Below are 14,772 nucleotides of genomic sequence, written 5' to 3'. Positions count from 1 at the left end.
ATCAGATTTCACTACAGAGAGCGAGGTGGTCCAAAACGATTAAAGAGCGCAACGGTTGAAAGTACAGCTGTGTTAGCAACCCCAGCAGGCTAAAAAGTATGAAACTTATCGTATATTAAAAACCAAACATACAAACGAAGGATAATAATAGCATTTTTTTCTTTATTTACAGGTATCCTTGGTCCAACAGGCGTTAAAACGTTGTTCTTTGCTATTTTCCCCACTATGTACAATAAATTCATTTCTGAAAAAGGACATAAACATGTTTATAAAAAATCTACATCAGCTTCTGCATACGAAAGCACAATTTCATCAGGAAAACGTTTTCCCTCATGACAAAATTCAAATATAAAAGACAAAAACACAAAACAGTGCTCACATAATAAATGTGCAATAGGATTAGATATATGATGGGAAAAAAAGGGGAGGGGGATATTATCGCATAAATAGACAGCATAACAAATCATAAGAAAAATAATAAATACACAGAGGTCTGAATGCACTGTGCGAATAGAACTATCTGCATTATATCTACAATAGGAGGCTATATTTAAGTGTAGTCTGTACCTTCACATATCTCTCCATTTAGAGCATATTTTTTGAGAAGCAGGCATTGACAAAAAAGTGAATATTTTATGGGTCTGACTCCAAATAAATGAATCTAAACCAAAGGAAGCAACCGAGACCCTGCACAGCACAGTGGAACGATACATCTCCTCTGCTATGCCAGGCTCTCTAACAGCTCAGAGTGTATCTCCTGAAAGCTCGGCCGCTGCTTGGCGTTTCTCCTCCAGCAGCTTAGCATGAGATCCTTGTAAATTCTGTCAGGACAACAGGGAGGCTTTGGCAGGTACACCTGGTAGGATGAAGCACAATACTCTCAATATAGTATTATGAGTATTATAAGTGTTATAAGACACATCTACATACATATCTGAGAACTATTACATCCTAAAATCCTCCACAGTGGCACTCAGGAGGACTGTCAGGTACAGTGGTGTGAAGCTCACCTGTTTGCCCTGTTCCCTGAAGAACTCTCCTGTGTTTTCAATGACCTGCTCGTCAGAGAGCTGGGAGTACGGCTGCTCCTTACACAGAGTGAGAATTTCCCACAGAGTCACCCCGAAGGCCCACACGTCACTAGCCATAGTGAACTTACCCTGAGGGAAAAAAAAGATCATAGACAGATTGGTATAAATTTAAAGCTTAAAAATTCTAAATTAAAATCTATAAAATATTTAAAATTGATCTGCTGTCACCTCTGTATAGAACTTATACTAACCTTTTAAATATATGCGATATTTGTATTAGCAATAATCTTGGAACAATAAAAAACCCAATAAAACTGTAGTGGAATGTCAGATTTCCCTTAGTCCATAAATAACGGGCAAATGGAGGCGATAATGTCCCAAATCCATAGATCACTCACTAGTAGTATGCTCTCCCATGACATCCAGCGAATGGGCAGTACAGCTCGGCCCTGGATCCGGTAGTAGTCTCCTCTATAAAGGTTCCGACTCATGCCGAAATCAGCGATCTTTATGGTGTATTTCTTACCCACCAGGCAGTTGCGGGTTGCCAGATCACGGTGGACAAAGTTAAGAGAGGATAAATACTTCATACCAGATGCAATCTGCACTGCCATGCCGATCAGTGTGGTGTAACTAAGAGAGAGAAAATACATAGTGTGAGCTAAGTGGCTCTTTGTGTCATTTCCCTGATGATCATTTCAATTACATGTGAATTACACCTACCTGACCATGCTCTTCCCCTCCGTCTCCTCTTGTTTGATCTCATCTTCATCAGCGGCCTTTAGTCTGAGATTGCAGAGGAACTGGTTTAGGTCACCATTTTCCATGTACTCAGTGATCATGCACAGAGGATCTGTGTCCACACACACTGCCAGCAGACGGACGATGTTGGGGTCCCTCAGACGAGACATGATTCGGATCTCCTTCAGGAAGTCATTCCTGCAGAATGACAGGGACACATAATCTACAACTTGACTGGCATTGACTGAATGAAAAGCCGTACCAGTACATCTCTGTAAAAGTTTCTTTTACCTTGCATTCTTGTTGGCATCTTCCCGCAGTGTTTTAACAGCAACAAGCAGAGGGGACTCATTGTTTCCCTCTATGGACAAATCCTCACCCAAAAACTCCTGCATGCCCTCTGCCTCGCACAAGTGGACCTGTTTAGAGGAGCACTTTGTCAGTCCATCATCCACTTGGCATCCCTCGAAACCATCTGTTTAGCTCTGTTTAATACAACTAAGTGTTTCCTATCTGTCAGCATGTAGTGATTTCATAGTCTGCTGCTTTTACCAGGCAACAAGGCTGTCATTGAATTTTATAAATGATAGGTATAAAGTTACAACAGCATAATGGCGGTGAAGAGAAAATGAGTTTAAAGCCCTTAAAGCATCGCCAGCAAACATTAGAGCTACTGGGCATACTTCTCCAAACTGGCCCTCTCCCAGTTTTTCCTTGAAGGTGAGCTTCTGTCTGGGGAACTCCCTCATGGATGAATCTGTGCCAGCAAAGAAATTCATGTTGACAGCTGTGATGGAGTAGATGCTGCTGTCCGAAGACTCCTGCAGACTGATGATATCTGCCTCAGCGTAGTGGGGGGCACCATCGGAGCCTCCGGCTGCAAAGGCTCTGCAGGGGGTACTCGATTCTTATTTGGAAAAGAAAAGACGGAGGATGGGACGTGCCGCTGTAGCTGACCTCCAAAGATGTTCACTTATTTCCTTTAGACAGCTTACCGAGGCGTTCAGTGGACTGAGAAAACTCGGGCAGTTTCCGGATGAGACGCGAGGGCTCCTGGTAGTCGGCACAGAGGGGGAAGATTCTTTCATAGGTGGAGTTGGAGGTCGAGCCACTCTCACTGGAGAGAGACGAGTGGTGGAAGGAGAAGGCCCGTGTCTGGATGGCGAGACGAGCCGTGAGCTCATCATCCAGGATGCGACGAGATGCCTGAAGATGCAAGAGAGAAGCAGTTGGTATCTGCTGTGTTTTTACAACGTGAAAGTCTTGCGAGGTTTTTCAGGACATCAGTGTTGTCATGTGATGATATAAGAAGAAACTGACATGGAGGGAAAAGAAAGCTCTGGTGCTTTTGATAATGATGTCTTTTTTTCATACAATATCTGAAGCCAAAAAACCCCAAAGAAACCCAAAACAACGTAGCAGTAAAAATGCTGATTTGAGTATAGATCACCTTATCGCCTTCTTGAGTCTACTTCTTGTTTACCTTTGTTCTATATATTTTAAAATTTGGGAACAAATTTCAGTTTGCAAACTAATTATGAATGATGTTTTTGTGCATTTTGTGGATGTTGAATCATTACTGTAACTTCAAATAACTAAAATTGATTAAATGATTTTAAAATAATTTTTTATCTCACCTTCTCCAGCATCTTTTGCCAGACCTGTCGCCACAGGATAATGACAATGATGGCCAATAGGATGGCTATAATGGCTACCAAGCACCCAATCAGGATCCTTGTATTGCTGTCATCCACTTTATGTGTAGGATCATCCCCTAACAAACCACATTAGAGTTGGATGTTGACATGGATTTAATGTAATTCATTACAGTTCAAATTCTAAAATAATTACATTTTTTCAAACATAATGCTTTTGTTTCATTATATTTTATAAGAATCCGGCCCTTTATTCTAACAACAATCGGTAATTCTTGCTATTATCAGCAGGGGGCAGTGTTGAGCCAGGAGAAATTTAGGTCAAGCAACCTTTTAAAGCATTAGAAGTCCAACCACATGTAAAATAAGGTGCATTGCACGATCAAGGAAATATAAAAACAGATTTTTACATGAAATCAAAATCAAACAGTAACAACACATTTATGTCTTCTTCTATCTCATATTTTACCCTATAATTAAAAATGAAAACAGTGACTTAAATAAGAAAATATCAGAAGAGGTTTGGCTGGTCACCTGGTAATATTTTTGTCGGGTGTCCATGCTTGCGAGGAGCCATTGACGTATTGTACACTGCTGAGCCTGTAATTGAAAGAAATAACGGTGGTGAGACACGGCACATGCTCTCTTTAGATTATTGAAGTAAAGTCTCTAAAGCAAAGGCTACACCTGATCTTTGCTTTTCTTTTTCTTTTTTCTTTTTACCTGACTGGAAGGCCACCTCACTGAACAGCATCCAAAGGTCACTGAAGTGGAAGCGGCATTTAATGGTGCTGGCTGTGCGGTCCCCGAGGGGCACCGTGATAAAACGAGCGCTTTGGCTCACACGATCAGCAGCAGGCCTGAAGGTCACCGGGTCTGCCTCCCACTCTGATCCTGACCGAAAGTAACAAGTAACCTGCCTGAACATCCTCACCCCTCGGCTGAACATGTTGTTGCAGTGAACCTGCGAAGGTGAGATGTGGAAGTATAAGAAAAGCATGATTAAAGTACTTAAATAGTCTGTTATTATTCTGCAGCCCTTACCGACCTGGCATTTCTCTCTCTTTTTTTTTTACTTAAAAGTGCTCAAAATAGTCAGAGCCCGACTGAGATGATGGTGCAGGCGAAGGTGTAGCCATGACTAATCTGTCTAGCTGTGCAGTTGCAGAAATATCATTCATCTTACATCTCTGATCTCTTGCCACGGCACTTATCCACGAAGATCAGGCTAATTATACAGAAAATGTAATTTTTTTTCTTCCTCCAGCAAGGCTGTCCTGTTCTTTTTTTAATGCCCCAATAAATTTTACAGCAGCTGTAGAAGGTGGGTGCTTGCCCAGCAGAATAGCTCAATTCAGCAAAGTGTTAGCTCTACAATTTCATGCCGCTCGCTTAAAATACCCCCTGCGCTGACTTCTTACCTTCATGGACGAGAAGTTTCGCACATGGTCGAACTCAAAGATCATCTCCACGTAACCTCTGGGGAAGCTCCTGTTGTTCCACCCTACATAGTCATAGCCAGGCCAAAAGTTGTAGCTGTGGCTGTGGAGAAAGTCGTCCAGACCCCAGGTGCCATCGGTCAGCTGGCCGAGCCCTTTCGTCAGCCTTGAGGAAGGATTTATGGTTGAGCTGAAGATAGAAATAGGGGTTTTTAAGGTTTGCACATAAGCACATTTTAAAATGTACAAATGTTGTTTTAGTTCAGAGAAAGTTTGTTAAACTCAGACCTTTCAGCTGATGCTCCATCGTACACAGAGTCATTGAAGAAGACATCCAGGCCTCTGTAGATCATTTGGTGTCCATCTGGAATGCTGTAGGACATCAGACCATCTAAAGCAGGCAGGTCAAAGAGAACACACAGCTGATTCAGTGTTTGCTCACATCATATTACTATATAAAGTGTAATGTAAAAAACAATCGTTTGGTTGAAGTTTCATGTTCCACTCTGAGTGTCATGACTAACCGAGCCATTCACAGCCGTAGAGCTCCACTCTCATACACACGATCATGGAGTGGTCGGTCACGGGCATAAAGCGGACAAAACGGGCAATGATGGGAGGCTCCAGATCCTTCAGGACCACGTCATATGCATTACTGTTGCCTTCGATGATCTGGCAGAGGTGAGGAAAGATGTCTCATTTCCCACAAATACTCAAGTTGTTCGTGTTTCCCATTTATAATAGTAAACAAGCACCTTTTACAATGCTTTTGTAACATGTTGCTATCATTCAATTAGAAGTGAACATTTGAAATATTAAAAACAAATACTCATATATAGTATTTGATCTGTTAACATTTGATAAAAGATAAGATTTAAATGATTTTCAAATATACACAGTAGCTCAATTTTTCACTGTCATGGACAATGTTAAACAAATAAAGATGATAAATAGCAGATTAGTATCACGTGTACACCTTATTTGAATCAGAAGAACACATCTTTACATCTTTACACGCTCACCTGCCTTCCCTTTCTGTCATGCCAGCCCACCCAGCTGCTGCCGTCACGGCTGTACTTGATCCTGTATCGCTGGGCAAACTCATTACCCATGCCGTCGGCGTGCCGACCTTGGGTGCCCACGAGCGTGATGAAGTGCAGCGAGCGCAGGTCCACCTGGAGATACTCTTTGAGGCCGTCCGGCTCTGACATGATGTCAGGACACCAAGCCCCGTCACCGTCTCCGTTGTCAAAGTCAAGTCTGACGGTGAGCAGGAAAATAAATGGAAGAGTCGGTACAGGAAAGCGAGGTCACAGAGTTCAGGTACACAAACACAGGGTAGAGAAGAAAAGACATAAAGCGAGGAAAAATGTTACAAGATACGAACAGAGGAAAAAGCAGTGAGGAATAATGAAATTATATCCTATGTACCTGATTTTTCCTGTCTGAAAGAAATCATGTTTGCACACTTCCTGTTATTTCATGTTACCACTGAACACATTGTTAAAAGGCTCTAATTAGTTCACTAGTACATGATAGATAGACTAATCAGCCATAATTACTTTGTAGGGATTGTGATGTATTAGGCAGCAAATGAAGACTCAGTTGAAACTGATATTTTGGAAGCAGGAAAAGGGATCTAGGTAATATTGGATTGTAGCTTTGCCAGAACAAATACTCATATGCAGTGTTTCCGTATGCTTTGGTATGGCAGCCGGTAAACCTGCAACAGAGCCTTGGATGCCCAGGGTTATACTTCGGGATCAAAGGCTGGTGTCAGTAACAGCAATAAACTACTGCAGTGCTGGCAAGTATGTCGCAGACCATAAGCCACAGATCAGCCAGAGTACCCATGTAGACCCTACAACAGACAGTGAGTGCCAGAACCGGGCCATGAAGCAACCTGGAAAGATAACTCATCTAATGAATGATGTTTTATTTTGCATCACGCGGATAGCCACGTGCATGCGTGTGTGTTGTTTACCAAGGGAAGAGATGGAAGCAGAGTACACTATGGGAACGGAGCCAGCCGGTGAAGCCAGCAAAGTTTTGCCATGAAACCTTGGGCCCCTGCCTTGATCTGGATGTTGCTTTCACACGTGAGATGCACGCTCATTCACTGCAGCGGCATTCGCTCATTTCCAAACAACATTGGAAAAAAATACTCAGCAGGGATTTGAAGAACATGGCAAAGAGTGTGGACTTCAAATCCCCTTGATCTCATTTCAAATAGATGTGATGAAGAGTCAAATCTCAATGGAGACTTGATTTAAACCACTTAAAGAATCTGCTGCGAATTGACTGTAGCCTGTAGCACACCTCACGACAGGTCAGTACTACTACTACTAATAATAGTGGTTAATTGCAGTGTGCTACGTAAACATGCTTGCTGAAAGATGAAAGTATATTTTCTTAGGCTGAGTGAGATCATCTTATGAGAAAGAAAGTATTCTAAATATGTGCTATAACACTATTTACCCCTTACCCTCAACACAAGCCTGTTTGTGTCACTGCTCAGGAGCTTTGGAACGTTAAAAGATGAACTTCTATCATGAAATATATCAGCAATTCAACAAATACAAATCCATCTGCTGAATAACTTTAAATGTTTTGAGTAAAAGATAAACCAATTTAAAACAAAACTTGCTATTTTGGTTGAGACACAAAGTCTATGGTGCTTTTTTACTAAAAGAAAGCAGCAGTTAAGTTTAGGAAACTTCTTCAAATAAAAAGAAACTGAGTTTAGGGATTATCCCTGACAACCTATGATCTCTACGTCTAATAAGAGGAAGGAAAGTGAAGTATAAGAGCACAAACATGCCTTCCAAATCTTGCAGCGGTGGACTCAGACCAGTGGCTGGAAGCAGAGATGTCCTCATCCTGAATCTGCCCACCGGTCATACCAAGAGGATAGCGGCACATTTCTACAAGCACACGAAGCACAAATACACATAAATGTCTGATGCGGTCTTTCATATGTGCGATATGGTTAAAGTTTTTCCACATATGAGGGTAATATAGGGCTACTTTTACATAAAATCAATTTTTAAGCATTTCCTGGACTTTGAGTAGTTGGTGGTCACAGCTCATCCCTTCCCCCTCTAACCCTCTTCCTGCAGCCCTGCAAAGGCCTCTAAAGCCAAACAGAAGCGTCACTGTGTAGGTGCCAGTCTAAGCAAAATGAGAAGGGAGTGGTATTAGAGCTGCCCACTCTTCATTTTTCATCTTTTAAAATAATTTCTAGCATGAGAAACGCTTGAGTTTGAAAAGCCGGACTCCCTTTGTTCTTATGTTGTGCATGTGGCGACGGGTTGACAAGCAGTGAAAAGAGATTACAGTCCTGCGTCGATACAAGTAAGCCGCCATAACTGTAGAGTCAGTTGAGGCAGCAGAGTGTCATTGTTTACTTCCCACCATCTCGACTTATATTTGAGTTTTAGTTAGAGCTCCGGCGAAATCCCTCACTTGGATTTTTAGAGGGCGGGCAAACAAGCGAGCCTTTGACTGTGAAAATATTCTAGAGAGGAAAGTGAAATGAGTTCATATGTGTAAGGGAGTGTGTTAGTAGGTGTGTAGGTGTGTGTGTGTGTGTGTGGGTGCATTACCTACAACTACGCCTACAAATTTTTTTTTTCCCACAAATTCTCCCCCTTGCCTGTGAAAGGTCTGCCTGTTTTGAAGATGTTTGCTTTCTTGACCAACAGCTAAACCGTACACACACACACACACACACACACACACACACACACACACACACACACACACACACACACACACACACACACACACACAGAAATGCTTGCCTTCTGAGCCCACCCACCTCAACCTGCTTCCCTCCTCTGCATCTTGTCAACATGCTTGTCCCTCAGGAATATGAAATAGTTATTTTAAGCTTGAATATAACATATCCATACATCTGACTCTTACACTGCTTTGATCACACAATGAAAATTTTTTAGAAAAGCACTCTGATTGGCTCATGCAGTCATGGCCACTGTTTCCAACTTAACTTTAATAAAGATAAAGAGCGTCAATTTGTCAGCGTAGTGTCAGCGGGGTAAAGATAAACGTCTACCTGGGTTGACTTGAGATCTCACAGTGACAGCCTGCAGGAGAACGAAGGCGATCAATTTAACCTCCATGATCTTCAGTTTCATCTCACGGACGCCTGAAAGGAAGCTTGTGAAATCAGATAAACCAGTGTAAACTATTGTGTTACTTTTTCAAATATCCTCTCTGCAAATTCTCCTCAGCAAAGTCTGGGACTTGTAATTACATTTTGGATGTTTGGGATGAATTCAAAGGTTTCATTTACCACAACAGCATGTGCACAGAGATGCACGGTGGCATAATTTGCAACTCTACCGTTACAAATTGCTCTATAATAGGAGACTATTAAAAGCCACAGCAACAAATGCCCACACGGACCTCTCTGTAACCCAGAGTCCTGCTCTTTCCCACGACAGTACGTAGTACCTGTATTTTATTTACCCTGTATGGACCACGTGAAGACGCGTGTCAGTGTCTGCTCAGAAACTGCACTTACTGTCACTGATGTGAAGCGTTAACCAACATTTTTACAGTGGCAAAAATGCAGCAGGGCTTCTTTCAGACATAAATGTGAACTGAATTTAACACACTGCGTAACACCAATGAAGTGAATCCCTGAGAGCCCTCATTCCAGTAGAGGCGTTTTTATAATCAGTGAGTAACTTTACAGTAACTGATTCCTTACTGAGTATCAGCCAGTTGCTACTTTTACTTGAACATAAGATTAATTAGTGAATGTCTTCCTTCATGTTGTCTCTCACTAAACTTAGCCAAGCTGATACTAAATTCCCTCAATGTCTACGTGGACATTTGAGTTAATAGCCACATATGTAAAAAAAGGAAAAAAAGAAAAAAATATACTTTTGACTTACTTTTGAACTTCAAAACAAACCGTTTTTCTCGGGAAATATTCCACATCTGTTGTGCGCCGATGCATTCAGGACCACAAGTTTGTGACCTCTGCCTCTGAAGGACTTCTTTCTGGAATAGCAAAGGGAGGGGAAAGGAGAGAGAGGAAGAGACGCAGAAGGAAAGAGAGAGCGAGAGGAAACGAAGGCTGATGTAAGAGTCCTACTGGCCCGAGAAAAGAAAGAGAGAAAATAACATGCTTTGGGATTTTGAGGTGAGGCCAAAATCCCAGAATTCCACCTGATCCACAAATGGCTTCAATTATGGTGTATAGAGGCAGCTGAGAGCTGCAGTGGCAGCTTTCACCAAGAGCTGCTGACAGAAACAGGCTGGAGTTCGTTTTCATGTGAAGATAAACTAGAACTGAAGGAGACGTGATGTTTGAGTAGGAAAGAAAAACTCATGGGATACAAACAAACTGCTCTTACATTTAAATGGACCATGCTCTGTCTCTGTGTGTGTGTGTGTGTGTGTGTGGATTAGAAATTGGAAAAAAAGGCAACAGCCTTCTTTGCTAACAGTTTCATATGAAAGCCCAGAAGCATCCAGATATACTTTTGTTGCTGTTGCATTCGTTATGCTCAGCTATTGCAAGTTTAGCATTGCTTTTTACATGTTTTATCTTCAGTTGCAACAGTTGGCATAGAGCTCCTATTTAAACATGTTTGGAAAGCCAACCAGCTCTGGGTTTACATTCATGTTTAGCATATGCTATCATTTAGGGGTTTTATGCTGAGCTAAAGTACTTTGATATTGATTTTTAACTCGGATTTCTTGCAGCTTTATTTGGCCTGTGCAGTCATCAGCACAAAAACATCACTTATGTTGAAAAACTCAAGCAAACAAATTAACTCCATAAATCACTGTGTGACTGTTATGCACAGAATATAATTAAAACTAGAGCACAAAAACAGAACAATCAGAATCGTTGCTCTATTCAGCACTGCTTAAAACATATTCAGAATTTGGGTAATTTAGCCTGGTAGGCTGACATATCTTAAATTAAGATATATTTTGGTCTTTTATTCTACCTTTGACAAGCTTGAGATGTGAACGCTCTCTATCCGAGCTCCAATTTTAGTTTTTGGCTGGACGTCATTGTTTCCTCATCTCTCACTGACCATTTCTTTCTCACCACGTGGAGGGAGATTTTTAATAGACGCTCCTATGGTATAGATTTCATTACATCGCCTCATTCTTGTGTTCTGTACTTTACCTGAGTTTTTTTTTTTTACTCGATACATTTTTAAACAGCAATCTGTACTTTCAATTTCTTACATTTTCAAAACAGGTTTGTTACTTTCAATTTAACACATTTGAGGGGAGTTATTATTTTGTGCCACTCCGAGCCTTCAAACATTAAAGCATTAAAGCAACATTAAATTGTAACACATGAAAGGCAATCCTAATAGTGTATCAATCACATACAAAGAGATGAAAGGGCCAAAACCATATAATGTATGGCATCATGCAGTCATGAGTTAAAGTGTGCCAGCTTTTTTTTTTTTTTTAATTTTTAAACAAATGTACTGAAGTAGCAGCGACTCAGTGCATTCCAGACTTATAAGTCACTTTTAACATGTTGTGGTTGTTGGTCCCAGACAACTTTTACTGTTACCACTAGGTGGCACTATAACAATTGCCTGAATCATGAAATAATTGCTAGAAAATGTTTTTTGAAAATAGTGTTTAGTGAACCTCCTGACAATAAAAAAAGGAAAAAAGAATCAAATATTTACATGCACATATATGTTTTAAGTTGTATCATATTTCCATTTTCACACATACTTGTCCTTGTATGTATATAATAATAATAATAATAATAATAATGGATTGCATTTATATAGCGCTTTTCGGGACCCCTCAAAGCACTTTACAATACCACTATTCATTCACTCTCACATTCATACACTGGTGAAGGCAAGCTACGGTTGTAGCCACAGCTGCCCTGGGCAGACTGACAGAAGCGAGGCTGCCATATTGCGCCATCGGCCCCTCTGGCCATCACCAGTAGGCGGCAGGTGAAGTGTCTTGCCCAAGGACACAACGACCGAGACTAAATAAATAAATATATATATATATATATATATATATATATATATATATATATATATATATATATATTTATCTATCAATATCTCTGTTTCTAGACTTCATTTTATATGAGTGTTTGATGTTTGTTGTATATTAGTTGCTATGACAACTCAATTTCCCTATGGGATTAATAAAGTCTCTCTGATTCTGATTTCCTAAATCAGGCTTTTTTGGGGAATATATTCCTTATGCAGTTTATTTCAGTTTTTTGGTGGGAAAGAAAAATCACACTGATGACGTAGAAGCCTCAAAAACTATGATGCACTAGAGAAGTTTGATCCAGACTGGATAGTGTATGTGTGAAAGACAACAAATTAAAATTTCATGGCAAATGATCAAAATGATCCTGCAGACACACGCTTCAGCAAAACCTCAAAAGCTTTGCAATTTATATTCACCAGCGTCTTTGGTTTAGATTGAAATGTGAAGTTGATTTGATAAAATCTCAATGAGGATTTTGAAAAGGTATAACATCAGCAAATCTCCAAAATGGCACAGTAAAGTAAAAATGGTGGACTTCCTGTCATGTTTGGATCATAGGTCTCATGGACCTTTCGTACATTGTGGGTTGTTGGACCTCTGTAAGAAATTTCATTCAAATAACTCAGTCTGTGTGCTGGTTCATACTTTCATAGGTGACGCTGTGGAGCCATTTCGTCTTCTCCATACGTGAATTTTCACCAGGCCTGACGTGTGGGCAAAATTTCATGTGTTTTCAAGTGTCTTTAGACCCTCAAAAAGGCGATTCATTTGACCAAGTAATGATAATAAGGAGAGCAGATACAATTTGGCCTTCACACTTTTAGTGCTCGGGCCCTAAAAGACCCTCACAGGGTTATGATCTTAGTAGCTAGTTGCTAGCTCCATCAAGTATATCTCACGTGTTCCTTTCATGAGTCAAAGCAGATTGTTCTGTTTGACAGCCTTTCAGTGTGGAACTTGACCATGATGGGGTCACAGGGAATGAGCTATTCTTCAGGAAGCAAGTGAGAGAGGGAATAAAAGATGGAAACACTGCCGACTGCCTCAGGTATCCATGGATACATGACGCACAGCGATGGCTCATGGAGCTACTCACATCTGTAGGAGGGCACAAATATCACCCAGATGGTGCATTTAATTGGAACGAATAATGACTAATGCAATGATGCACAGGAAAAAAAAACAGGTGAGGAATATTCGTACTTTATCTTTTCTGATTCTGGTTCTTAGTGATGAGCTAAGGTATCGCAGGGGCTTGAGCTACATGCTAACTTGCTTAAAACTAATTTTAACAGCTCAACTGTTTTCCTTTGATACACTTATTTCACATCACAACAGAGAAACATGGCAATGCAAAGATTCACTGCATGTGGTTTGAGTACTTGAACAAATTGTAAACATTAAGCAGGTAATGTATACATTTTAGCCACTGGAACAAAGACTGTACACAAAAGATGCTTTTGGAGCTGAAAAGAGAAGCCAGTGCAAAAAAGCCTTAAATTCACATTCCTAATAACATCCAACAGGGTGAACGCTGAAAGAAGTGCAAAAAAGTCCTTTCTCTTATAAATGTGAGAAAATGACGTCACTATTTAATACTAAACAGTCACAGTAAATAGATGCTAAAGCAGCATTAGGGTGAGGCTACCCTGTGATTGGCATGTAAAAACATTTGTTTCTCCCTCAGATCTACCTCTTGCTTCTGGTTGGCTGATTAAAGTACAACAAAGCTGGCCCAAACGTCTGACTACAAGTCCAAAAACAAGTAGACTGTGACCTCAAGGGACGAATGCTCTGGAGGAATTTTTATTGCTCAGTATTTTTCCTGTGGGGAGCATAAATGTAGTGAAATTCGTGGCAGTCCATCCAGCAACATTTAACTCACAAACTACAAAATAAAAGTGAGTCTAACTTGCAAAACTTTCTGTTGCTTACTAAATTCAGGGTCACAGGGGTGGAAAGCTTATCTCAGCCGTTATGGGGCGAGAGCCTGGATGGATTGCCAATCAGTAGTTGACAATATCGAGGAAATGTGAATTCCTATAACAAATTATGCCGTTCAGTTTTTGAAGCTCTCAGATATTTCACTGAATGCGATAAAAGCTTTGTTGGCAGTGTCATTGAGATACTTCAATCTGGGCTGATATTTTCATTCCAGTCTGTCTCAAAAGACCAAAACTAAGGGATAAATACAACACTGCACACAAAGTAAAACTGCTTTTCAATCCATTTCACCTGCAGAGTTCAGAGAAAGGGACTGAAAGGATTCAGAAGGGGTGTGTGTGAACAGAATAACACTGCAGACCATTTTTTCTTTACAGTATAATCAACCAAATGAAAGTAGAGACCAAATCCTGGAGGCCACCCACTATCTGTGTCAGCAGCAGCTGCACTACCGGAGCTGCAGGGTAACGTGGCAGGATGTGGGAGGGTAATGGCTTATGTTATTCATATTTTCTACCTTATCTGCTTACATCAAGCTGCTTCTGTCTGCAGTGTGCTTAATGGGAGCTGACCCTGTTTAACGACCACAGCTGGTGTGTCTCTAACGATAATAGGGGGCCATCGGCCTCACGAAGGACCACATCTCATTTTCTCAAGCAGTTGGAAATACTAACGAGGAAAACATTTCTAAAAGGTCAGCCCAGAAACGGATGCGGCTTATCATTATGTTAGGAACATATTTAGGTTTGAAGCAGCCCTGGATATATTTCAGCAATTTGTAAGTTTCACCAAACGAAGAGGACACACATGACAACCGATGGCATTTGAGAAAGGGCATTTAATTCCACGAGGAGAAACATCGATGTAAGTGCACTTTCATTTTCAGCACACTTCTTGTGAACAGACATAACCTTGAAGAGAAATGTT

The 14,772-nt window shown here is 40.8% G+C and overlaps 1 protein-coding gene across 1 annotated transcript; it reads right to left on the bottom strand.

The window, feature by feature from the left end:
* Positions 1-90: 90 nt before the first annotated feature.
* Positions 91-11,631, bottom strand: LOC146498106 (discoidin domain-containing receptor 2-like). The gene is made up of 17 exons (XM_085139222.1): positions 9,789-11,631; positions 8,942-9,045; positions 7,688-7,790; positions 5,889-6,126; positions 5,391-5,538; positions 5,155-5,257; positions 4,849-5,056; positions 4,151-4,391; positions 3,962-4,027; positions 3,410-3,546; positions 2,768-2,978; positions 2,456-2,679; positions 2,064-2,191; positions 1,755-1,970; positions 1,430-1,664; positions 1,011-1,160; positions 91-856 (listed from the first exon to the last, which is right to left on the bottom strand). Exons 1-17 carry the CDS (start codon positions 9,851-9,853, stop codon positions 722-724), a joined length of 2,712 nt encoding a protein of 903 aa, XP_084995348.1. The 5' UTR covers positions 9,854-11,631; the 3' UTR covers positions 91-721.
* Positions 11,632-14,772: the final 3,141 nt, after the last annotated feature.

Source organism: Neolamprologus multifasciatus, chromosome 18 (assembly GCF_963576455.1).
Source record: "Neolamprologus multifasciatus chromosome 18, fNeoMul1.2, whole genome shotgun sequence".
NCBI classification, from domain to species: domain Eukaryota; kingdom Metazoa; phylum Chordata; class Actinopteri; order Cichliformes; family Cichlidae; genus Neolamprologus; species Neolamprologus multifasciatus.
This window is presented reverse-complemented; position numbering and strand designations above follow the sequence as displayed.